We start from the raw sequence: 24,617 nt of genomic DNA on the forward strand, positions 1-24,617 counted from the left end.
TGCACTTTATTTGCTGTTGATGTTTTGACTTGCGCAACTATGAGCCATTTGATGTGCATTGAAGTATTTTTGTAATGAAATATGATTTGAAAAAAAAAATTTTTTTTACAAAAGATGCAGTAATTCTTTTTTATATTTTAATCTTTAATTATCTCCAGTTCTGATAAGTAAATTTTTTAAAAGAAATAATCTCATTTTTACACGCTTTATTTTAGCTTCACCTGTATGTTTGTATGTTTGTAACCGACTCCTTTAGGCGCGACTTTGGCCAACTTTAAACGGCCAGATTTCGTTCAAACTTTGTAGATTTATCGAGGACCGATGACAATACACTAGTTTGATAAAATTATTCCATTTTTCAATTTGCAAAATAAGATTTTTGTTAATTTATATAATTTTCATATATTGCCGATAAGGCAGAAATTTTTATTTCCAACCATTATCTTCAGCCGATTTATCTAATATTAACAAATTTTCGAACACCAAAGAGAATTTTTAATTCAACAAAGCATATAATAGTTTAAAAAAACTCGAAAAAAAACAAGCTATTATAAATAAACCAAACTAAAAAGTAAAAAATAAATAATAGTTTAAAAAAACTAAAAAACACGCTTTTTATAGAAAACCGAACTAAAAAAATAGAAAATAAGTTTTAATAAATTTAAATTACGAATATTGTTAAAAATTTAAAGAAATATAAATTAATAATAGTGTAAAGAAAAAAAAATGTATTTTATTTTAAAAAAAGCGTGAGGTGCTTTTTAAGATATTATAAAAATGATAATCACTCTGCTCGTGTCTGTCAATAGAATATTTATATCAACTGACCCATGCACCCCACGCTTTTTTTTCAACGATTTATTCAGTATTTATTTCAAACCTGATATAGACAATCGCCTTTAAAAATCGATGATATATAATGTGTTTCATTTTTCTTCAAATTGTAAAACAAAACATCTTTATTTATAAAAATATACTTTTTTACTTCAAGTAAAGTGTTCAAGTCAACTATTTCGGTTGATGTTAAATTAACATACGATACACTTGCAAACTTGCAGACTTGTAATAATACAAACATATGATCGTCATTGATAAATTTTTCATCAATTCCATAATTAATACCGTTGAAATTACGAAGGAGTCTTAAGTTTTTCGAACTGTTCAGTTCTTGAATTTCAAAAGATTCTTCATAAGAAGCTAGTTCTCCAAACTCTAAGCACTTGGATATTTTGACTCCAGTTTTTGAGTTATTTAAACTTTTCTTCAAGATATGTGATTGATCAGCAAGTATACTGTCAATTATTTCAATTTTACGGCTGTTTAAATGTGTTATATTAATTGTATAACCAGGCTGTAAATTTTCTGTACTGTTACATTTGTCATATAATAACTCATCTTTTTTTTTTTTATTATTATTATTATTATAATATTGATTGTTTCTTCCAAATGATGAAGGTAGCAATTTGAACTCCATTTTTGTTGCGACATCATTTTTAAATTCGTTTTGTATACTCGCCCAGATCTCTTTGCTGTTAATAACTTTTATCAAGTCAATCGTTTCATTGTCGTACTCATTATTTTTTTCATTTATATACTTCTTCACTAAATTTTCAAAAGTTGAATTATTATTCATTGATTTTAAAGGAGTAACACTTTTAAATTGACGAAGAGCTCTCATTTTTTTTACTTTACGATTATTTGGTCTGTTATGATTAATCTGCTGATAACTAGCAAGCTGGAAAAAAAATAAATCTAAATAAAAATTAATCTAAAAAAAATTGTTTGATTTTTTTAGATTAATTTTAAACAATTGATAATTTGAATTTGACTTAAATTCAGACCAAAAATTTTGAGAAATCTCAAAAAAACTACGAAAAAAAATTAGGCAAACGGTTGACCCTGAAAGCCAACCCTGCAACTTCCCGCTACTTTCATAATTAAGGTAGAACCTTCGCGACTTCCGTAGTCAAAAGTTTATGATTGAAGTTTATTATTGAAAAGTCCAAAACTTTTTGCTGTTTATGTGTTTATTTTAGCCAATCACGAACGAGAAACTGATCGTTTGAAAAGTCTGGCAACACTGCATGAGCGTTAAGATATTTTATAGTAATTACACTGTAGTTTTTTGGACTAGCTGTAGACTAATCTCTGTTTTGATACATGCGTTTATTTATTCATTTACATACATTTATTCGGAAATATAATTACAATGTCTGAAAAAAAAAATAATTGACAATATTGTTTTGTCTTTTCAGAAAAATCAGTAATTAAATTTTTTGTGTTGATTTATTAACTGATTTTAAACTTTACTATTTTTTATTATTTCATCTGACTATTATTTTTATAACTTATCAAAGATTAATATATATTATTATATTAAAATTGTTAACTTTTTTGAATTTTTAATAAATATAGAAAAATACTTATTTTCATAAAATAATCATTGTTATTTTTTTTTTTAAATAAATAAAATTAATAACTATAATATTACACCTGACGTACATTAAACTTTTCAAATTTTTCAGCGCGTGCGCGTCTCATACTTTTTTCGCGGCTCACAAAACTTGCGTTGTTGCCATAGCTTTATTAACGTATCCCTTCCTCGACTAAAGTCTGGTAAATTTTTCATTACTTATTAATAAATATTTGTGAAACTGTGTGGTAATTATCAATGAAATTATTTTTTAAAAATTCTTTAGTTGTTAGTTAACGTTACTCTAGTTTTTTAAAAAGATCCTAAGAAAAGTTTCTGAGAAATAAAAATGTTTGTAGGTAAACTTTTGGATATCCCGTATACCGTAACGTATAGAAGCGTTCAAAACTCAAACTTTGAAATTAAATATCTCCGAAACTAGATGGTCAAAAATTTTCAAATTGCGCCAATCGATGCAGAATTATATGAACATTAATCTGCCAAAATTTTTAAAAAATCCTAAGAAAACTACTCTGGCGAGGGTACTACCTTAAGCGCTCAAAATTGCAATTTTTCAGATTTCTTCCTCTAATTTATTTTTTTTTAACCTTTTCTTTTTCAAAATATAGTAAGTTTTCAGCTACTTTACCTGATATAAACAATTTCCAGTGGTAATTGACGTTAAATAATGAAGCTGTGGAGATAGATTGACTTTTCTTTTTCCTCTTCTGATTGTCGCCCTATTTAGAAAACGTATCGATGGATCATTAAACCTTACCACCACAGCAGAAGAATTAGAAATGAATAATCTATTGAAATCGTCAATCCTACTATCTCTATTATATTTTATGAATTTCAACGGTTTCTTCGTTAATTCATCGCCATAATTAAACGGTAGTTCACGTTTTTGAAGATGATAACATAATGTTATCAGTTCATATCGATAGTATTTCTTGTTTTTTTTCGAGTCATCCGCCATATCATCAAACGATAATTTTTCTCCGTACTGCTGAAAAATCTTTTTTCTTTTCTTCGGTATAATTCCTTCAATATAAAATGGTTGATAATAAAGTAACTTTATTTCATTAAAATGAATAACATCATAAATTATCAATTCTGGTTTTCCTGATATATTTACACTCGTGATCGGAGTTTTTGAGTTTTCCAATAAATTGTCATAAACGACGTTTGAATTTTTTTTCAAATATGATACTTTGATAATATCACCTGGTGTTAAATTTATTACTGGTTTTTCTGATTCACATTTTACCACTAAACTCATTATGATTATTAATAAAAAAATATTTACTTCAATTGTCATGATTCTAGACATTATTAAAAATTAATGTACTCAATTTGAAACACTTAAAAAAAATAAGTAACATAATTTTATTAAATAACAGATAAATTTATTCAACTGAAAGCTAAATATTTATTTAGAAGTGTATTTATAATATCGGACTGCTGAATCACTCACTATTCAATTTGTTTTTATTATTGTATGAGAAATTACAGGTACTTTTAACATCCTGTTGTGATAATTAGAAAAAGATAGAAAGTTTGGTTTTCAATGTAAACATTTACTGCATGAAAAAAAAAATTAGGAAAACGGTTGACCCTGAAGGCCATCCCTGCAACTTCCCGCTACTTTCGTAATTAAGCGCTCGAAATTGCGCTTATTACGTTTTTGAACTCAAAGAGCTCAAAAATATAATTTTCATGTAATTTTGAGCTCTTCGAGCTCAAAAGTCTGATAGAAGTTTAATAAAGCATTATTTTTTGAATTTTCAAACCGCAATAACTTTTGAATGAATGAACCGATTTTCACGCAGTTAGCGGCATTCGACGCAGTTTTTCAAATTCTATGATACATTTTTAAACACAAATTGATATGACCGGAAGTTTCGGTGTAATTCGAAAAAAACGCTTTTATTTGATTTCTTTCGTCAACGATAACTCACGAACGAATCAACCGATTTTGACCGGCTTGGTAGCGATCGGCGTGGTTTTTCAATGTTAAGAACTGATTAGTTTTTGGAATTGATCAATCGAGCCGTTTAAAAGTTATTCAAAAAAAACTTGATTTGAAAAAATTTTTTTTCGTAGTTTTTTTAAGATTCCTCAAAATCTACCGGTCGGAATCGGTCCAAATTGTATTCAAAATCTAAGTTTGGTCAAGCCCTTTCAAATAACACCAACTGCGATCAAATCGGCCAAGCCGTTCAAAAGTTATGAGAGGTTTACATACATACACACATACATTCATACATACATACAGACATACAGACACCATCGCGGGAATAGTCAGGGAAGCTTCCTAGGACCTCAAAACGTCAAGACCTGATGAAAACTCGATTTTCGGAAAACGGGGTAAAAACAATAACTTCTCGATTTTTGAAAATTTTTAATTTTTTGGCGGGAAGTTAAAAATCCTGATTTTTGAAAATTTTTAATTTTCATGGCGGGAAGTTTAAAATCCCGATTTTGTAAATTTGTTTAAAAATTTAATTTTTGTTCAATAGAGATTTTAAATTCTTTTTAAAGCTTATTACATGTGAATGAAGAAACTACTGCTTAGAGCAAAAGTTAGAATACTTCATTTGCTTCAACATTAGTGTTCAAATTCTGAATACTTTACGTTACTTATCAGAATATTGATAAGATTTGTTCAAGATTCCAACAAGACTGATGAAAATCTATTTTTACTTAATAATACAAATTTTTATTTCAAACAACAAATATTTACACAAAATCTTGAATTCTTATTGTAATTTAATCATAGAAAAGACGTACGTGGCTAGTTGCTATTAGTAATTTGTGATCAAAAAACTTTGTTTCGATGATAAGATTTCCGCTGTAAAAATAAAATATTATTTTCGTAGATTATTAAATTAGTTTAATTAAAAATTATGTAGAATATATTATAATTAGTCATTCACAACGAACCTCAAAAAACTTGCAGGCATCATTTCACATTCTGGAGCGGCAAGAATTACACTTTCCCAAGTATTAGTGGAACCCGGCATTACAACACCAAACTCAAAATTCCACTCCTCCAGACAGCGCCCTTTAAAAAGTACTCTCTGTTTCAATTTCAAGTTTTCCAATTTCTCAATAGAGCTAAAATTTATTTCTCGTTTAACGGCGTTACATTGGAATATTTGAAGTGGAATATGCGCTTCATGTTCTTCATCCGAAACCGACCTAAAATATAAAGATCATGTACAATTTTTACACGCTTTTTATTAGCTTCACCTGTAAGTTTGTATGTTTGTAACCGACTCCTTTAGGCGCGATTTTGAACCACTTTAAACGGCCAGATTGTGCGTTAATTTACTTTTTATTAACAAAACAATTATTACTTACAAGTCATTATTTTCTTGCCATAAAACTTCTTTAGTCACTGAGTCACGGACTTTTACCCAATTTCTGTAATTAAATTTAAAAAAAATTTTTTAATAAAATACTATACTGAAGTCAACAAACACCTAATAATAATTTTTTATATTTATTATAAATTAATTATACAAAAAATTTGCAATTTTAATTTTTTTTTTTTTTTCAATTTTCAGCTATGGAATTTTTTCATAATAATTTAGTTATAAAAATCCAAAGAATTGACAGGTGTCTGTTAATTTTAATATTATTATAAAAAAAAATTATTATTTAGCTGTCATTTCACAATTTTTTTTCAATTTTCTTTAACAAATAAATTATAGCAAATAAAATAATTAAAAAAATATACATGTAGAAATTTTAATAAACTAGAATTCAAATTTGCGCGCGCAAGCGTGCGCCTGAGTTTGGAATTTGCATATATTTTCATGCTTATGATATATTTAACCAATCACGTTACGAATAGTTTGCTTGCATGATATATTTTCATATTTTTTATCTAAATCATAATAGTGGATTAAAAATGCAATTTTTTTTTAAATAATTTTTTAGAACAAATTTAAAAAAAAAAAAATAAAAAAATTGTCAAGTGACAGCTAACTTTAATATATTGACATATGTCATGCATTTAATGTGAAATAAAATTTTTGACATTGATTATTTTTATTATTTTAAATCCATAACCCATGACAAGTTATGTCTAAAAAATAATTTCTACATAAAAACAAAACTTACATTTGAAATCCACTCAAAATTGTTTCTGAATCTGAAGAGGATGTAATTGGTGTATCCATTGTTCTAAATTGAAATGTAAGACAGTAAGTAGGTTCAACAAAGAAGAACCTTTCTTACGGACTCAAAATCATATCAAATTATTCACTTGGTTATGATTTACAAAAAAACACGTGTAGCTTCACTGTGCTGACTTTTGTTTGTAGATATACGGGAAGTATAGAGGCAGCACCAGTCAATGAAATCACGGTATTTTTGGTTCTTCATTCCACAAAAATTGGAATTGAGTTCAAAATAAAAAATATCGATACTTTTTTTTATTTTGAAGCTATATATGTAATGTTTCATGAATTTTTTTGCTTTTTCATCTCAATTTGAAAAATATAAGCTTTTGTTCGTTTTTAGAGTGAAAAATTGAAAATGTAACCTCTAATATGTTTTTAGACTAAATCTCATTTTTGTTTCACCTTAGAACTTTTAAATGTAGAAGAAGAAAAAATTTTCAGCGTCCCCAATCAGAAGAAAGAATTCAAAAGTTTTATTTTCATTTTTAAAGGTCAAAAAAATGAAAAAAAATTATTTTTTCATTTCTTCGGCAATGGCATTCTAAATTGAATCTTCACTCTCCAAAAATTTTCGAATTTTTTTTTTTTGTTTTTTTTTTCAAATTTACCAAGTCACTAATACAGAATGAAGAGAAAAATGAAAAAAAAAATTTTTGATACAAATCATGACTTTTTTAGAGCGAAATTTTTGCTCCTTTAATTTTTTCAAAAATTTAATCAAGCGAAAAAAAGGTTGGCTGGATTAAATTGAAACTTCGTAGGGTTTTTGTAGGTATATTGAACAGTAAAACGCACACTTAACATTAGTAGTTTCCGCAATATTTTTGATTGGGCGCTTGACTTTCCAAAAAACCAAAATAAGCCCATTTTTGATTGCTTTTTCAAATTCATGTAATGATCGAAAAAAAATTTTTTTTTCAAAAATTAATAGCCAATCCTTGTAGAGAATTTATTCAAGTTTTTAAAACCAACCTTACAATTTCTGTGCGATCATTGGTTGCTGAGATATTGGTAATCAAAGACAAAATGATCTTTTTCCATTCAAACACCGATGTCTCAGTGAGAAATGCTCGTATTGAGATTTTTAAAAAATCAAATTAAAGCTAAATAACTAAGTTATCCAATTCATATGAAGGTTAAGTCAAAAAAATTTTTTCTACGTAGATTAAAAAAAATACCAAAAAAATTTTGAAAATTTTTTTTTCGGTGATTTTTTTAAGATTACTCGAAAACAATTTTGAAAAAAAAATTTCAAACTCAGATCCAAAAACTAGACATTTTTGTATAAGTTACAGCCTGTTGAAAATCCCCCAAAAATTTGGATTTTTTTCTTGCTCCCTTAATTTTTGTGAGGGAGCATTCTTTTAATTGTGCTCACAGTCCAAAATTTTTTCTTTTGAATCAAATTATTTTTTTTATCAGTATTGAATTTCCAGATTTTAAAACTATAAATTCCAACAAAAAAAAAATTGTTTCTATTTTCATCTACAGTTATCAAAACTATTATTTTAAAAATGAAACCAAGTTTTATTTTTCCTAACCACATTCCTAGATTAATTCCCCAGCAGCTATTAACATTTCTTCGCTATTAAAAAATAATTCTTTACATTAATCTTGATTTAAATTATCAAAATAGTGACTAATAATGAACAGATACTTTTAATTAATTAGTACCTCCAAGGCGTTACTTACAAAGTAGTACAAATAAAATAAAAAATCTTGGCAAATAATATTTCTAGTAATTATTAGATTAGATTATTCTAATACAAGTTTAGCATTATTTCCATTAATTTCATTTTGAATGTCACTTTTCAATGCAAGCTCACGTTTAACACTAGCAAATAACACATCAGTCAATACAAATATTTGTGCGATAACAAATGCGAGTGTTACACCAAAATAAAAGTTTGCATTTGCCGAACATGAGTAGATCCATTGGTGCCAAACAGTTGGCGCGAAAACTGTACAAAAAAGCATGAAGCAACCAACTATGAATCCTTGCTGCGTATCTGTAAGCAAATTTTAATTATTAATTGTAACTTTTATATCAATCATTATTATTTTATAAAAAAAAATTAATATATTACTTAAAAAATATTTTATTATTATTAACTTACGTCGGAACAAATGTTGCCACATTGGTAACAATGCTATGTAAAATCCAACATCTCCGAGGCTGGGATATGATTTAAAAATAGCTATTATTGCCAAATAAGCAAATGATAACAACATTGGATCATTGCGTAATCTCAATGCCAATGGCACGACGTACAACAGACCAACATTTATTTGAAATGATGCGATGAACAAGCCACGAAAATGTTCAAACATTTCAGTGAAGAAATACCAATACAGTCCAATATTTGGTCTTAAATCGGGCACTATTAGTATGAAGCCCATTGTGTTTTTGATAAAATTCCAATTGCCCATTATGTGATAAGACAGATAAATAAACGACGACAATATCGTTAAAAATAGTGTCACCATTGTTAAAATAACTTTCACAGTCTCGCGATTTGTTTTAGCATCTTTGGCGACAAATATTGTAGCAGCGATAATCAACGATGCAGGGTACAAATTTTGTAATGTTAACAGAGATATTATCAAACAGGTTGCAAATTTGTATTTCTTTATCATGAAACAGAGAGCAAGAGATGTAAGCAGGTTTGTGAATACTGTTGTTGTCAACGCGACACAATTCAAGACGATATAAGGGTTGAAGAGGTACGCTGCTGGAACGTAAAATACTGATGATGTCGCTGTTTTAGATATTGGTGTGTATGATAACTCTTCAGTGGGGTTCTTGGATATTGGTGTGTATAATTCTTCAGCTGGTTTCTTTATTTCTTTGGCTTCTTTTTCTCTTTTTTCCTGAAATCAAAGTGATGATTCATGAATGAAAGTTTGAGTTACAAAAAAAATTTTTGACACGTACATGATCATTTATTAATGTTAAGGTAGAACCCTCGCGACTTTCGTAGTCAAAAGTTTATGTTAGTGAACGGTATATATACTTGAGAGTCATTATTAAAAATCCTAAAACTTTTTGCTGTTTATGTACTTATTTTAACCAATCACCAACGAGAAACTGATCGTTTGAAAAGTCTGGCAACACTGCATGAGCGTTAAGATATTTTATAGTAATTACACTGTAGTTTTTTGAACCAGCTGTAGACTAATCTCTGTTTTGATACATGCGTTTATTTACTTATTTACATACATTTATTCGGAAATATAATTACAATGTCTGAAAAAAAAAAAATAATTGACAGTAATGTTTTGTTTTTTCAGAAAAATCAGTAATTAAATTTTTTGTGTTGATTTATTAACTAATTTTAAATTTTACTATTTTTTATTATTTCATCTGACTATTATTTTTATAACTTATCAAAGATTAATATATATTATTATATTAAAATTGTTAACTTTTTTTAATTTTTAATAAATATAGAAAAATACTTATTTTCATAAAATAATCATTGTTATTTTTTTAAATAAATAAAATTAATAACTATAATATTACACCTAACGTACATTAAATTTTTCAAATTTTTCAGCGCATGCGCGTCTCATACTTTTTCGCGGCTCACAAAACTTGCGTTGTTGCCATAGCTTTATTAACGTATCCCTTCCTCGGCTAAAGTCTAGTAAATTTTTCATTACTTATTAATAAATATTTGTGAAACTGTGTGGTAATTATCAATGAAATTATTTTTAAAAAATTGTTTAGTTGTTAGTTAACGTTACTCTAGTTTTTAAAAGATCCTAAGAAAAGTTTCTGAGATATAAAAATGTTTGTAGGTAAACTTTTGGATATTCCGTATACCGTAATGTATAAGAGCGTTCAAAACTCAAACTTTGAAATTAAATATCTCTGAAACTAGATGGTCAAAAATTTTCAAATTGCGTCAATCGATGCAGAATTATATGAACATTAATCTGCCAAAATTTTTTAAAAATCCTAAGAAAACGACTCTGGCGAGGGTACTACCTTAAATTTCTTATCCGAAGAAAATTCTAGCAAGAAGAAATCAAGAAATTTTTAAATCAATGTCTGTTTTTTTTTTTAAATTCTACATCAACACTTTCTTTGTCATATTTTAATTCTTATAAAAATATGACATTAAAGTTAGCTGTTATTTGACAATTTTTTAATTTTCTTTAACAAAAAAATTAATTTTAAAAAATTGCATTTTTAATTTATTAAAATTTCTACAAGTCCATTTTTTTAATCATTTTTTTTTTTACTATAATTTATTTGTTAAAAAAAATTAAAACAATTTTGAAATGACAGCTAAATTTAATGTCATTATAAAAATCTATGAAATTTCAAATATTTATCAATTTGATTATTATTTAATTAAAATTAAACTATTGATGCTTTTAAAAAATTCTTGGAGGTTAGCTGCAATTATACTTGTGTTAAATAAAAAAAAAAATTACCACTTCTTTAACATAATGCCGTGCTGTTTGAAATAAAAACCAGCTCGTTAATAAATCAGCAACAACAAAAAGTATCCTGATTGACCAGAACGACAAATATCTGAGAATCCAAGTAAAAAACACCAGTCCGATGGGTGTTTCGTGGAATAAATCACCGCTGTAAGGATCAATTCCAAAATTATGTAAATGCACTCCTTCAGTAACTGAAAAATAAAAATATTTAATTAATTAATTATAAAAAAATAAAAATACTTAATTGTAACTTGACAGATAAATTGAAAAATCATGACATTAAAGTTAGCTGTCACTTGACAATTTCTTAATTTTTTTTTTAACAAATAAATTTGCTCCAAAAAATGATTTTCAAAAAATTGCATTTTTATTTTTTAAAAATTTCTAAATGCCAATTTTTTTTAGCCATAATTTATTTGTCACAAAAATTTTTAAAATTATCAACTATCTGCTAAGTTAATTTTTATAAAATAATCATACCTCTTTTCCACGAATTTAAAGCAGTCGATATTTCAACACGGTCACTAATTATTTTTTGAAATTGTGAGTTCATTAAAATTAAACGTATTCCACCCGCTAATGAACAGTACAGTAATTGTTTAAGTGACAACATTTTTATTTTATTTTTTTAATTTAAAGTTGTTATGTTATTGTAGTAATTTGACAGTTTGTTTATTTCATAACCTCTAAAATGTCCACATTACAAAATGATCATTTGTTATGATAAATATCTTTGAATTTTATAATATTGGAAGAACATTAACAATAATGTCTACAAACATTATTATTTTTATTAATTGATTATAAAATTAATTAGTTAACTTTGATAATAATAAAGAAATATTTTTTTTAAGGTTCAAGCAATTGAGGTAGACTTTCGGACTATAGAGTAACTGACAACTGCAACAGAGTAAGTCAAATTTATTTTTATTTTTATATTTTTTTTAATTAAATTTATTATTAAAAATTATTTTTGCAGATATTTAAAATTTTTAGAGTTTGTGTGACAAATTAATGATAGAAAAAAAAATGAGAATTAACTTAGCACATATTTAATAATTTTTTTAATTTTATAACAAAAAAAATCGACATTTAGAAATTAACAAAATTAAAAATGCAATTTTTCAAAAATAGTTATTTGGAACAAATTTTTTTGTTAAATAAAATTAAAAAATTGTCAAGTGACAGCTAACTTGAATGTCATAAAAAAAAAAAATGGGAAAAAAAATATGACACTGAAGATTTGACAGATATAAAAATTTTTTTAGATATTTATAGCAATTAAATTATTATACAAACATTTTTTTTTGTAATTGATTTATTAAAAAAATTTTTTAAATTAACAGCTAACTGCAGTAAAAAAATTGGGGTCATCTTAGTGATCCGAACGGACATGTCGCCAATGTAATAATTGTAAAGGAATACAAAAAGTAACTTGCTCTCTAACAAGTTATATACATTTAATACTTCATACATAACACTCAATATAGGTCAAATAATAGTAAATTCAATGTAATAAAATACACACATTAAAACATTTCAATATCATATTTATGAAAGAATTTAAACTGTAACCCATGAAAAATTACAAAAGAACGACAATTGATCTGTCTTCTAAGTTTTGTAAATCACAAGTAAGAAATTAGCTGTCGGTAAGGCAAATTTTGTTAGGTAACTAGCGGTGGAGAAAATTTTAATTATACATCTAATTCAAACACAACCTTTTTATATTAAATAAGAATAATTCTTCTTCAAAATATTTATTGTTTTTATTTATTAAAATATGTAATATATATATATATATATATAATATTCATATGACAAGAACGTAATTATTGATAAATGTTGAGAAAGTGTATAAATAATAGTTTAAGTTGAAACAAATAAAAAACAGTTTGATTTGAATATTTTACATAATTAAAAAAAAAATTACTTTATAAATAAAAATAAATTATTTCCCATTAAATAAGCGATTTTTTTGTTTTATTTTATTAATCAATATTTACATATTTTAATAAATAAAAACAATAAATATTTTGAAGAAGAATTATTCTTATTTAGTATAAAAAGGTTGTGTTTGAATTAGATGTATAATTAAAATTTTCTCCACCGCTAGTTACCTAACAAAATTTGCCTTACCGACAGCTAATTTCTTACTTGTGATTTACAAAACTTATAAGACAGATCAATTGTCGTTCTTTTGTAATTTTTCATGGGTTACAGTTTAAATTCTTTCATAAATATGATATTGAAATGTTTTAATGTGTGTATTTTATTACATTGAATTTACTATTATTTGACCTATATTGAGTGTTATGTATGAAATATTAAATGTATATAACTTGTTAGAGAGCAAGTTACTTTTTGTATTCCTTTACAATTATTACATTGGCGACATGTCCGTTCGGATTACTCAGATGACCCCAAAAAATTAACCGCAGAAATTAAAAAAAATTAAAAATTCAATTTTTTAGTGTAAATTTTTTTGTTAAAAGAAAATTAAAAAATGGTCAAGTAATTATAATAATTTCCTAAAAATACTTTGAAATTTATTCAATATTTTTTTTATAAAGAAAAGAAAATAGTTTGTAAGATATAAAATTATTTTTTAAATTTAATTTTCTTACCATATAATTATTGAAATTATAGCACTTATTTTTTAAAAAAAAAATCTGGAAGAATTGTTGAAAAAAATAAAAAAATGAAAATATTAAAAAATTTTCTGATTTTTTTCTTAGTTGAATAAAAATCATCAGAATATTTAAAAAAAAATTACTCTTTTATTTTTAAAAATTTTTTAAATGTGAAATTTTTTTATTGTAAATTTTTGGTACGAAAAATTTTTTTAATTTTCAAATTCTGCTAAATTTACTTTCATAAATTTTTAAGGATTTTATTCATTTCAAAGAAATAAAAAAATTTTTTTTAAATAATGATTAAATTTAAAGAAGCTCAAAATATCATGTCATTAAAGTTAGCAGTCGTCACTAGAGAATTTTTAAATTTTATTTAACAAAAAAATAATTAAAAAAAAATTAGATTTTTAATTTTTTATAATTTCTAAATGTCAATTTTTTTTGCCATAATTTATTCGATAAAAAAAATAATTAAATATCTGCAAAATTTACTTTCATCAAAATATCATTAAAAAAATACTTTGTCTTTTTTCAAATAAAAATTGTCTTTTTTTTATCTCAAAATTTTTCATATTAAAATATTTTGAATTTTCCTGAAATATTCCATAAAAGTTGATGAATAAATAAAATATTTATTATTTAAAATACATTTGAAAACTTCAACAGTTTATTTTATTTAAAAATTTTAATATAAAAAAAAATATAATTTTTATTAATACATCTAACTCAAAGTAGTAATCTAGTATCGCATTTTTTTTTAGAACAAAAAAATAAAATTTAAATCATTATTTTTATTTTTTTAAATAATTTATTATTGAAAGCTTAGATATAAAAAACAAATTTTTTTTTTTGACTTAATTTTATAATATTTTGCTATTATTATCACCGTTAATTATTAAAGTAGACGCCCAAAAACTAGACTACTACCTTGAAATTATTAAATTGATACATCACAAAATATAATCTAAAAAAATGAATAATCAAAATATTTCTAGTTAATTTATAATCAATAATATAAATCTTATAAATTACAACAATCACAAGTCAATAATTAAACTTTGGTACTAAAATAATCTAAATTTAGCCAAAAAAGATCATTTTTATAATTAAATAGAAAACAATAATAATTATTTTTCAGTCAATGAAAAATTATGTAATCATTACATTTGCAAAATAAAAAAAATTTACAGTGAATAATAATGAGACTGAAATTAACAGACCTCTGAAAATTCTTCGAATTTTTATAAAAAATATATAATTTAAAAAATTAGCACTTATAATTTATTTATTACAAAAATCTATAGAATTAGATGTCTGTCAAATGAAGTATTATCGAATAAAAATATACTGAAAATAACTCTGTATAAAAAAAACTTAATTATAAATTATTTACAAATTCTCACTCATCATTTTCAAGTCACAAATACTTAAATAATAAAAAATCTCCCTAATAAAAGTATCCGGCAATTTCCGACCGAAAATTTCATAGAGAAGCTCTCCAGCTTTTTCCCCAAACTTTTTCCTATCTAACGCTCTGCTCAAATGATGATAAACAAGCTTTCCGTACAACGGAAACATAGATTCCAATCTACTGCTGATAGGAAAATTATCCTCATCAAAATTCTTCAATCCTATCGCAAGCCTCTGGTGAGATTTATGCAACACGCTGAAACAACTCAAGCTAGTTCCATTGATAATAGTCTGTTTGAGAGCTTCAACTTCATTGCGGCAGTCGCGGTAAAAATCGTCAAACTCTTGTCCTCTGACAGCTTCCATATTAACACTAATGAGATAAAAATTAGCAGCTTTCAACTTGACAATATAATTTTTTATGAGACTTATGATCCGCTCCGAGACATTTGGAGTGTCAACAACCGCGTGTCCATTGCTATTGCAAAAGTTGACATCAACTCCAGAATTCAGCAAGCAATTAACCAGCGTACTTTGCTCAGACTTTACCGCAACCTGTAAAATATTCTTTGAATTATTTTGAGCGTCAGGATTGGCGCCATGATTGATCAGAAACTCAGTCATGTGAACGTCTCCGCTGTTGACAGCTTTGAACAACGTCGTGGTGCCGTAGCTTATTGAATCAACATCAGCTCCGACATCCAACAACATTCTCAGAATTCCATAATTGCTGGAATTTGAAGCCAGCTGGACTAGCGGCCAAGGTTTTGTTTTAATGTTAACTTTAGCTCTGTTCTTGAGTAGCAGCTTTACAATTTCTTTGTTTTTGTTTTCCACAGCGACATACAGCGGCGTTTTATCGTCGCAAATCACATTTACATTAGCGCCATGATCAATCAGATATTTTATGACTCGAATGTGATTTTTCTCAATCGCCAGATGTAAAGGCGAAAGCACGTTCCGGATGGGGCTTATGTCAATTCCTGGATCCAGAACTCTTTCATAAGGATTAAAATTTTCGTAACCCATCGCTATGAAGTATCCCTTGTCCCCCAAATGTATGCTATCACCCCTTTGATTTTTCAACAACTGCTCCATGATTTCTTTTATTTCCTCGCTGACTGCGCTGTGGATTGTCGTGTACTGATAAGCTGTTTCTTCGAACACCGATTGAATGTTGACGTCTGCACCTATTTGGAGCAACCTGTACACCAAATCTGAGCTGTAATTTCGAATCGCTAAGTTCAATGCTGGCTCGTATGACTTTGAAGTCATATTCACGTTCACGTTGTTATCCAGCAGGTAATTTATTAATTCCGGGTCGTATCTACTTAAAGCTAGTTGGAGAACTGTTGGATTGTCCTCCGATGTTCCCGGGTACCTTGTGTTCACGCTCATCAGTCCTTGCATTATTTTTTCACGCATTTCTTGGTAGATCAAGTCAAACGGTAGAACTTTAACAGATGACGTCATTTTTTTATTGATCTGTCGTTCCTGAAAAATTTTTAGTTGCAGTTTATTGAATTTGAAAATAAATCAGCTGGTTTTCAAAAATATCTTTTCATATTTTAAAAAAACTTTTTTAATATTAATTACTTCAAAAATTATAAAGATTTCGGGTTAAAAATTGAATTGAAGCTTTATAACCGATAACACTTTGTAGCTAAATTAAAAAAGTTCAATAAAAAATATTTATAATTAAAAATAACATCATATTGAAGTTAGCCGTCAGCTGTCAATTTTAAAAATTTTTGTAACAAATCAATTACAATAAAAAAAAAAAGCTTCTAAAAATTTTCACTTGTAATTTTTATTAATTTTTACACATGGAACTTTTTAATTAATTTTTTAAAATAATGATTTAATTGTGATGAAATTCTAAAAAAATTTTTAACGTCTGTCAACTTCAGTGTCATAAAATAACCAGTTTTTTGTCTCAATTATTCAAAAATGAAAAGATACTCTCTTGAAATTCAATTCTTTAAATTTTAAAAATGTTTTTTTATAAATAATATTTTTTGTTTTTTAATTCTTACCAATTGTTGGTTTATAAACACTGTCAACACTCAAGTTATAGAATGGAAAGTTTAACCTCAGAACTTGGTTATACGTTCAAGTTCAACTCCCGGCGAGAGGGTGGCAATGCTTCTACTACCAAGTACCATAGAAGGATTCAGTCACTACACAGGTATTGTATGGTCCAGTCGAATATCCACCAATTGATTGTAGTAAATTGTTATGTCCAGAAAGGTCACTGGATAACTCGTACTGGTCAGTTACAGCTCTCGGAAAGAAGTGAAGTTACAAAGTAACGAAGTGTTGGTTCGAAGTCGGTGTTTCCCGGCTTCACTTCCCCCTCTATATTTCAAACCAATATACTTAGTCAATTACATCTTATACTTAACATGTGTAATAATACTAATTCTAACTTATACACTAATACTTGAGCTCACAATTATTATTACCTTAAGGTAGTACCCTCGCCAGAGTCGTTTTCTTAGGATTTTTTAAAAATTTTGGCAGATGTTCATATAATTCTGCATCGATTGACACAATTTGAAAATTTTTGACCATCTAGTTTCAGAGATATTTAATTTCAAAGTTTGAGTTTTGAACGCTCTTATACATTACGGTATACGGGATATCCAAAAGTTTACCTACAAACACTTTTATATCTCAGAAACTTTTCTTAGGATCTTTTTTAAAAATTAGAGTAACGTTAACTAACAACTAAACAATTTTTTAAAAATAATTTCATTGATAATTACCACACAGTTTCACAAATATTTATTAATAAGTAATGAAAAATTTACCAGACTTTAGCCGAGGAAGGGATACGTTAATAAAGCTATGGCAGCAACGCAAGTTTTGTGAGCCGCGAAAAAAGTATGAGACGCGCATGCGCTGAAAAATTTGAAAAGTTTAATGTACGTCAGGTGTAATATTATAGTTATTAATTTTATTTATTTAAAAAAAAAATAACAATGATTATTTTATGAAAATAAGTATTTTTCTATATTTATTAAAAATTAAAAAAAGTTAACAATTTTAATATAATAATATATATTAATCTTTGATAAGTTATAAAAATAATAGTCAGATGAAATAATAAAAAATAGTAAAATTTAAAATCAGTCATATATTATTAAAATTAATTTTTTTACCACTTCAACTTGAACGTTTTGGAAAATAAGCCTTTTAAAAAATTTACAATAGAATAAATAATAAAATAAATAGAATAAATAGAAAAGCTTACAATATTTTAAAGATTCTTATTTTACTTGTTACTAAAAACTATTATGAATAATTATTTAATATTGTCATTTGTTTAAAATGCTAATAAAAAGATTAAATAAAAAAAAATTATTTATTTGATAAAAAAAACAATAATCACAAACGTATGTTTTTTATTATTACTTTTAAAAATTAACTAGAATTCAAATTTGCGCGCGCAAGCGCGCGCCTGAATTTAGGGTTTGCATATATTTTCATGGTTGTGATATATTTAACCAATCACGTTACGAATAGTTTGCTTGCATGATAATTCTTCCGCTGGACAATATTTAGATTACTAAACAGCTGATTATTGTGTGTATACAAGTAGAAGTATGAAATTAAATATTTTTCACTAACAAATTATTTTTTATTTTCAAAAGTGCTACCGAGTAATTCAAAGGTTGCGTATCTTTTAATTAATAACAATAAAAGTAATTGTTTTTTAGTTTTTTACTCTAAGAAAAAATTTATGACAGTGAAATTAACACAGTTGAAAATTTTTTTGATTCTTTTTAACTAATTGTTGTGGAGAAAATTTTTAAAAATGCTATAAAAATAAATTTTGAAAAAGCCATCTACTATTATTTGTTCATTTTTTTTTAACTAAATTATTTTTCAAATCAGATGAAAAAAAAATGTCAGATATCTCTTATTTTTTTTTATTTTCTTAGAATTGAAATCAAATATTTAAAAATTTTCAATGAAAATTAATTTATTTGATAATTTTAAGAATTTTTGTAACAAATAGATCATGGCAAAAAAAATTGACATTTAGAAATTTTAAAAAACTTCAAATGCAATTTTAAAAAAAAAATTTTTTGGAGCAAATTTATTAAAAAATTGTCAAGTGACAGTTAACTTTAATGACATAAATTTTCATAATTATTTAACAAATAAATTCTAAAAAAAAAAAAATTTCAAATGTTAAAATTTGTGATATTGAAATCAACAAATTTACAATTTTTTTTATTTTTATAACAATTAAATTATGAAAAAAATTTTAAATGTAGAATTTTTGTAAATATTTTTTTTTTCAGCATAATTAATCTGTTAATAAAATTTTTAGATATCTACTGATTTCAGTGTCATAAAAATTAAAAAAAAAAAAAAATAAAAATCAAAATTAAGAGTGCTACTTTTTTATCAAAATTTTTTTGTAATAATTTATTTAAAAAATTTCAATTTAGATGGATGTAAAAAAAACGCCTAGATTACCAAGACCTACTGGTACGAATAAAAAATACACATTTTTTATTTGTGGATTTATAACGGTCCTAGGATGCACACTTTATCAAACAATTATTTCACCAATTCTTGATCCGCAGCCATGGAGTAAGTATAAAACATTTTTTAATAATTAATTTTATGATAACTCGATTAAATATTATTTTACTTTGCAGAAGACTATAGAGATAAATTGTACGATAAGTTACCGAAACAAAACGAAGACTAGCAGTGTAAATTTTAGTTAACTAAATCGAATGTGTAAATGTTTAAAATTCATTATTGCAAATAAATATTAAATAATTTTTCAAATATTTTTATTCATAAAAAAACAATCTTATTTACATTAACTAAAATACGATTTTATTATTTTATATAAATATAAACTATGTACAATATTGTGTAGACATAAATTTTTTTTATAATTTATTAATAATCAATTATTAATAAATTAGACTTTTTTTTAAAGTTATTTAGAATATTTTGTTCGATTAATAAACTTAGTTGTTTTTCAAAATTCATTGTCATCACAGACATCGAGGAAAACATCGAATGCCTCACGATTACAATTACCTTCAGATGTGAAAACATATTTGTGAAATGTTCCATCCACACAAACCGCTAAAAATAATTACAAATTAAAAAATAATGCTTTTAATATGTATCAATAGTTACAAATAATTACCTATCACTGAATTACGGGATCCAAATGCGCATACACACGCACATTCAGGTGGTACTGTGAATGTAGCTAGCGCCCATTGACTTTCGACATAATTACCGAGAAATCTCATTTTAGAAAACCTAAAAAAAAAGATAATTATTTTTTTTATAGTAGATATTACTGCGGATTTTTTAATTTCAATTATAAATAAATCGTACTTGAGCTTTTTGAATTTAAAAAAATTGTTTCTTGTAATTGAAATCTTCAAAAAAATATTTGCATAGTAGTTTTATACGTACAACAATTATTCAATTTGTTATTGATAAATTAAAATTGACTGACTAACAGGTAGTAAACTATAGTTTTTTTGTGAGTTTCTGTACAAAAAGAGGTGCTACTAAAAGATCTTTTTCTTTACATAAAATGGTTCAAATTTAAAATTTTTTGCATATAAAAGTAAGATAACCCTTCTTTAATATCAGATATGCATTAAACATTGAATTTTGATCAATTAATATTATTTATTTAAGGACGCAGTAATTGGTACCAAAAAAATGAACATGCTTGTATTACTGCGAATGTTTTAAATAATCCGCAGTAATAGAAGCACCTCTATTTGTATGCATTTATACCAATTACTGCGGGTGTAAAATGCATATATTCTAATCAAAAAACAAAATATTGCCTGTCAATTGACAGTTCAAGTTGCCTTCAAATTGCTCTTAGTTAAAAATAAATAATCTTAAAAATAAATTATAAACAGAAATTGATAAAAAATAAAACAAATAAATCAAAGTTGATAAAAAATACAAGCGGTCATTATAATAATGAATTTGTTATGTTAAATTAAACAGAAAAACTTTCAAACCAAGAAATTTTCATTAAATTAAGTAAATGTAACTTTATTCAAAATTTTTCTGATTGATTTAAAAAAATTCAATAAATGATTTTTTAAAATCAAGATTTGTGTTTCTTCGACAAAGCTTATTTTTTTAATTACTATAAAAACTAAGCTTGTTTTTGGATGAAATTTCTATTTTATCTTTTTTTTTGAAAAGTACATAAAAAAACAAATAATTAAAAAAAAAATTGAATATCACAATTTTTTTAAAAATTTATAAATTTTTTTGAAAATTTGTTAAAATTGTGGTAATCAACTTTTTTTTAATTATTTGTTTTTTTATGTATTTGAAAAAAAAAATGTATATAGAAATTTTCAAAAAAAAAAAAAAAAAATGAAAATTGAAATTTTGGACCCCACTTGTATTAAATAATTACCAAAATTTCTTTTAAAAAATATGAGTAATGTTGTAATAAGAAATTTTTCCTCTCAGTGCAATCAAATCATTAGTATTAGAATAAATTTGGATTACTCACGTAGATCGACGATTAAGATGCGTGTCTTTTAACGCGAATATATGTACAGTGCCTTTATCACTAGACATGCAAAGAAATTCTGAATCTCTGCTAAATGTTATGCTGCAAGAAAAATTAAAATAATTATTTATTATTCCTACATATAAATTTATTAATTAATCTCAATAAACGCTTTGGATAAATTCAAGAAGTAATCTCCAATTATGACTATGATTATTGATTTCTATGGAAAAAATTTAATTTAGATTAAAATGAGTGATCATCCGTAGAAAAAAATTTTTAATAAAATTATTTATGGTAAAAGCACAAAGAAGATTATTATTATTATTAATATTGTAATTGAATAAACCTCAAAATAAAATTTTGTATTTAATTTTAAAAAAATATTTTCCTAGGCAAAATTAATTTAATAAAAAAATTTTTCTTTAAATCGAATGATTCACCTTTAAAAAATTTATCAATAACTTTGAATTTATTAAATTACCAGTAAAGTGTAGCAGGATCAGCACCCCGCCTAAGTTCAACCAACAATTGTCTTCTTACGCTGTCCCATACTCTGACAAGAGTACCTTGCGCTGATGCAGTAGCAACCATTGTCCCATTGGGATTAACAGCAAGACAGGCTAACGTTCCCTAAAATAAATTAATTATGATTTACCAGATCAGAAATCAACAGATTTTAGATCTAAGAAAATTAATTTAAAAAAAAAAAAAAAATATCTATCATTTACTTGATGAGCAGCCACGGTGGCTGGTGCCGATGAACTGCCAGCTTCAGTAGCAGCTAAGTCAACCAATTGTACACTGCCCAATTTATGGCCAGGAAACGCTAGTAATTGCTTATGCGCTGTTGCCAATGTTGCTACTTCAACTAAGCCCTTTGGATTATCACGAGTTTCAAGGGTCAATAGTCGTCTCGTAGGAAACGGAAATGAGAAAACGTGTATTTCTCGCTGTAAAGCCACTATCAATCTAAAAAAATGTTTTTCAATTTTTGTTAATAATTAATAACTAGCGAAAAAATAATTTTCTTACGAGCGTCATGAATTTTTCATGATTTTTAATTTTAAATTAAAATTTTTTTAAATCATTGTTTTTGTTGCATTATGAAATTAATCAAATCTTATTTATTTATTTATTTATTTGAAGCCAATCGGCAATATACAATAATTAGTACATTAAATTATAAGATATAAAATTATAAATTATTGAATCTGAGAATTTTAGCTCGAAAATTATACATATAACGGTTCATTTAGTAATGCCTGCAGAAACTTAAGAAAAAAAAAATAATAATAATAATAACAATAAAATTTGAAAGTTCAAAACACAAAAAGAAAAAACGACAGAAAAACATTTATCGCCAAATTCGAATTATTTAGAACTACTTCGAAAAATTATCATTAATGAATAAAATATAAAAAATAAAAAAATTTTTAAGAACATTTCTTCTTAAAAAATTGGTTATAGATAATTGATAAAAAATAAATGATAATTTTTACTAATTTAAGATGTTGGAATTGACTTACTTGTCGCGCCGTAAACGTACAGCTTTGATCGGGCTTGTAAATGTTATTTCCATAACAAATTTTTTGACAACGTCATCGTAGATTAATACGGTATTATCAGCAAATTTCGGTCGAGTACCACCTCCGACAACCGCTATTATGTTTGTTCGCCATAACATTTCACCAATAGCAATGCTGCCCATTAAGTCATTTTCAAAATGCGCTTTTTCAACCAAAGGCTCGACGTTGTATACTCGTAACCCAGACTCCATGCAACAGGTAAAACACCCTTAAAAATTAAAAAAAAAATAAATTAGTAATTTATAATATACAATTTTTAATAGGAATATTTTTGTAATTGTATTATATTTTTAACATAAAAAATAATTATTAGGTCATATTTAGACCAATACAATGGTTTTATTTAATTGTAAATAAATATTATTAGATTCAATTTAAAAAAAAATTTAAAAGATTTAATTTAAAAAATTATTTTTAATTTATTAAAATTTCTACAAGTCCATTTTTTTAATAATTTTTTTGCTATAATTTATTTGTTAAAGAAAATTAAAACAATTGTAAAGTGACAGCTAAATTTAATGACGTCAAAAAGTCATTTTGACAATTGTCAACATTATCTACCTTGAAATGATTAATTTAAATAATTTTTCTAAACATAAAATATTTTCATTTTTGACAAATAATTTTAAAGAAAGATATTCGAAATAATTGACCTGTTTTATTTAAAAAATTAAAAATTTCATTTATTTTTTTTTTAATTTACGCATGCAGCATTGAAAAAAATTTTTTTGCAATAAAAAAATCTTGAAAATTTTCAGTTTTTACAGTATTGGAAAAAAAATTAAAAATTTGCGCAGTTTACAAAAATTCTCAAAATTCAAAAGTGAAAAATGTTTAAAAATTTTAATTCATTAGCTTTTTTCAAACTTCCTAAAAAATATTTATAATCATTAAAAAAAAAAAAATAATAATAATAATAATAATAATAATAATAAAGGTGAATTCGGCAGAAAGCTAATTTTTGAGAAATTTAGATTAATTTTTAATTAATGATTGTAAAAAAAATCTAAAAAATTTGCATAGAAAAAACTTATGAAAATTTTTATAAGCATTTTTTATAAATTATTTAAAAATTATTAGATGTCTATTAAATTCACACTCACAAAAAATACAATATTTACCTTGGTCTTGATTAAACCGTAAATTAATAATACCCCGTCCAGCAGCCATCTTACAAATTTATTTCTCCTAAAAAAAATAAATAAAAGTAACAATAATTAACAATCGAAATGGCAACTATTAATTTTTATTTAAACCAAAAATTGTTTAATATGGTCACATTACAACGTAAAATATTTCCAGGCTCTTTGTTGATTTTCCACAAATATATATACACAATAAAATAAATAAAATTAGCACGCAGTGTACTGTGATATATTT

At 25.3% G+C, this 24,617-nt stretch overlaps 5 protein-coding genes across 9 annotated transcripts; 1 reads left to right on the forward strand and 4 right to left on the reverse strand.

Annotated features, from left to right (window-relative positions):
- Positions 1-5,112: 5,112 nt before the first annotated feature.
- Positions 5,113-6,755, reverse strand: LOC141525295 (retinal rod rhodopsin-sensitive cGMP 3',5'-cyclic phosphodiesterase subunit delta-like). Its single transcript, XM_074239720.1, has 4 exons — positions 6,545-6,755; positions 5,780-5,842; positions 5,360-5,617; positions 5,113-5,267 (listed from the first exon to the last, which is right to left on the reverse strand). Exons 1-4 carry the CDS (start codon positions 6,601-6,603, stop codon positions 5,186-5,188), a joined length of 462 nt encoding a protein of 153 aa, XP_074095821.1. The 5' UTR covers positions 6,604-6,755; the 3' UTR covers positions 5,113-5,185.
- Positions 6,756-8,333: 1,578 nt separating this feature from the next.
- Pig-u (phosphatidylinositol glycan anchor biosynthesis class U) lies at positions 8,334-11,900 on the reverse strand. The gene is made up of 4 exons (XM_074240159.1): positions 11,542-11,900; positions 11,050-11,252; positions 8,724-9,477; positions 8,334-8,615 (listed from the first exon to the last, which is right to left on the reverse strand). The coding sequence occupies exons 1-4, from the start codon at positions 11,672-11,674 to the stop codon at positions 8,362-8,364; spliced, it is 1,344 nt and encodes a 447-aa protein (XP_074096260.1). The 5' UTR covers positions 11,675-11,900; the 3' UTR covers positions 8,334-8,361.
- Positions 11,901-11,909: 9 nt separating this feature from the next.
- Positions 11,910-19,913, forward strand: LOC141525614 (uncharacterized). 4 transcript variants are annotated; one of them, XM_074240167.1, is made up of 3 exons: positions 11,910-11,971; positions 19,571-19,715; positions 19,784-19,913. In XM_074240167.1, the coding sequence occupies exons 2-3, from the start codon at positions 19,571-19,573 to the stop codon at positions 19,834-19,836; spliced, it is 198 nt and encodes a 65-aa protein (XP_074096268.1). In that variant the 5' UTR covers positions 11,910-11,971; the 3' UTR covers positions 19,837-19,913. The 4 variants fall into 4 exon arrangements, with proteins under 4 accessions (XP_074096268.1, XP_074096267.1, XP_074096265.1 ...); XM_074240166.1 differs by lacking the exon at positions 11,910-11,971 and adding an exon at positions 17,179-17,295; XM_074240164.1 differs by lacking the exon at positions 11,910-11,971 and adding an exon at positions 18,637-18,783.
- Positions 14,553-17,284, reverse strand: LOC141525608 (uncharacterized). The gene is made up of 2 exons (XM_074240158.1): positions 17,144-17,284; positions 14,553-16,601 (listed from the first exon to the last, which is right to left on the reverse strand). The coding sequence occupies exon 2, from the start codon at positions 16,578-16,580 to the stop codon at positions 15,087-15,089; it is 1,494 nt and encodes a 497-aa protein (XP_074096259.1). The 5' UTR covers positions 16,581-16,601; positions 17,144-17,284; the 3' UTR covers positions 14,553-15,086.
- LOC141525610 (WD repeat domain phosphoinositide-interacting protein 4) lies at positions 19,908-24,611 on the reverse strand. 2 transcript variants are annotated; one of them, XM_074240160.1, is made up of 8 exons: positions 24,522-24,611; positions 24,359-24,425; positions 23,178-23,445; positions 22,380-22,620; positions 22,133-22,281; positions 21,649-21,750; positions 20,293-20,411; positions 19,908-20,228 (listed from the first exon to the last, which is right to left on the reverse strand). In XM_074240160.1, exons 2-8 carry the CDS (start codon positions 24,405-24,407, stop codon positions 20,119-20,121), a joined length of 1,038 nt encoding a protein of 345 aa, XP_074096261.1. In that variant the 5' UTR covers positions 24,408-24,425; positions 24,522-24,611; the 3' UTR covers positions 19,908-20,118. The 2 variants fall into 2 exon arrangements, with proteins under 2 accessions (XP_074096261.1, XP_074096262.1); XM_074240161.1 differs by lacking the exon at positions 24,522-24,611 and having other exon boundaries at positions 24,359-24,509.
- Between the last annotated feature and the right edge of the window lie 6 nt (positions 24,612-24,617).

This window comes from Cotesia typhae, unplaced genomic scaffold (genome assembly GCF_013202065.1).
Source record: "Cotesia typhae breed Kobodo isofemale line unplaced genomic scaffold, CoteBio_Ctyphae contig_26, whole genome shotgun sequence".
Classification (NCBI taxonomy): domain Eukaryota; kingdom Metazoa; phylum Arthropoda; class Insecta; order Hymenoptera; family Braconidae; genus Cotesia; species Cotesia typhae.

Bases quoted from the DNA above. Each gene is read 5' to 3' on its own strand.
- LOC141525295 (XM_074239720.1), bottom strand. From the start codon at position 6,603: ATGGATACACCAATTACATCCTCTTCAGATTCAGAAACAATTTTGAGT. The intron at 5,618-5,779 runs GTAAGTAATAAT...TTTATATTTTAG, and splicing joins TGGCAAGAAAATAATGACTT to GTCGGTTTCGGATGAAGAAC. The intron at 5,268-5,359 runs GTTCGTTGTGAA...TTATTTTTACAG, and splicing joins ATGCCTGCAAGTTTTTTGAG to CGGAAATCTTATCATCGAAA.
- Pig-u (XM_074240159.1), bottom strand. From the start codon at position 11,674: ATGTTGTCACTTAAACAATTACTGTACTGTTCATTAGCGGGTGGAATA. The intron at 9,478-11,049 runs GTAATTTTTTTT...CTTTGATTTCAG, and splicing joins GGCATTATGTTAAAGAAGTG to GAAAAAAGAGAAAAAGAAGC. The intron at 8,616-8,723 runs GTAAGTTAATAA...ATTTGCTTACAG, and splicing joins GTGGCAACATTTGTTCCGAC to ATACGCAGCAAGGATTCATA.
- LOC141525608 (XM_074240158.1), bottom strand. From the start codon at position 16,580: ATGACGTCATCTGTTAAAGTTCTACCGTTTGACTTGATCTACCAAGAA.
- LOC141525614 (XM_074240167.1), top strand. From the start codon at position 19,571: ATGGATGTAAAAAAAACGCCTAGATTACCAAGACCTACTGGTACGAAT. The intron at 19,716-19,783 runs GTAAGTATAAAA...TTTACTTTGCAG, and splicing joins TCTTGATCCGCAGCCATGGA to AAGACTATAGAGATAAATTG.
- LOC141525610 (XM_074240160.1), bottom strand. From the start codon at position 24,407: ATGGCTGCTGGACGGGGTATTATTAATTTACGGTTTAATCAAGACCAA. The intron at 22,282-22,379 runs GTAAATGATAGA...AATTTATTTTAG, and splicing joins CCACCGTGGCTGCTCATCAA to GGAACGTTAGCCTGTCTTGC. The intron at 21,751-22,132 runs GTAATTTAATAA...TTTTTCTTGCAG, and splicing joins GATCCTGCTACACTTTACTG to CATAACATTTAGCAGAGATT.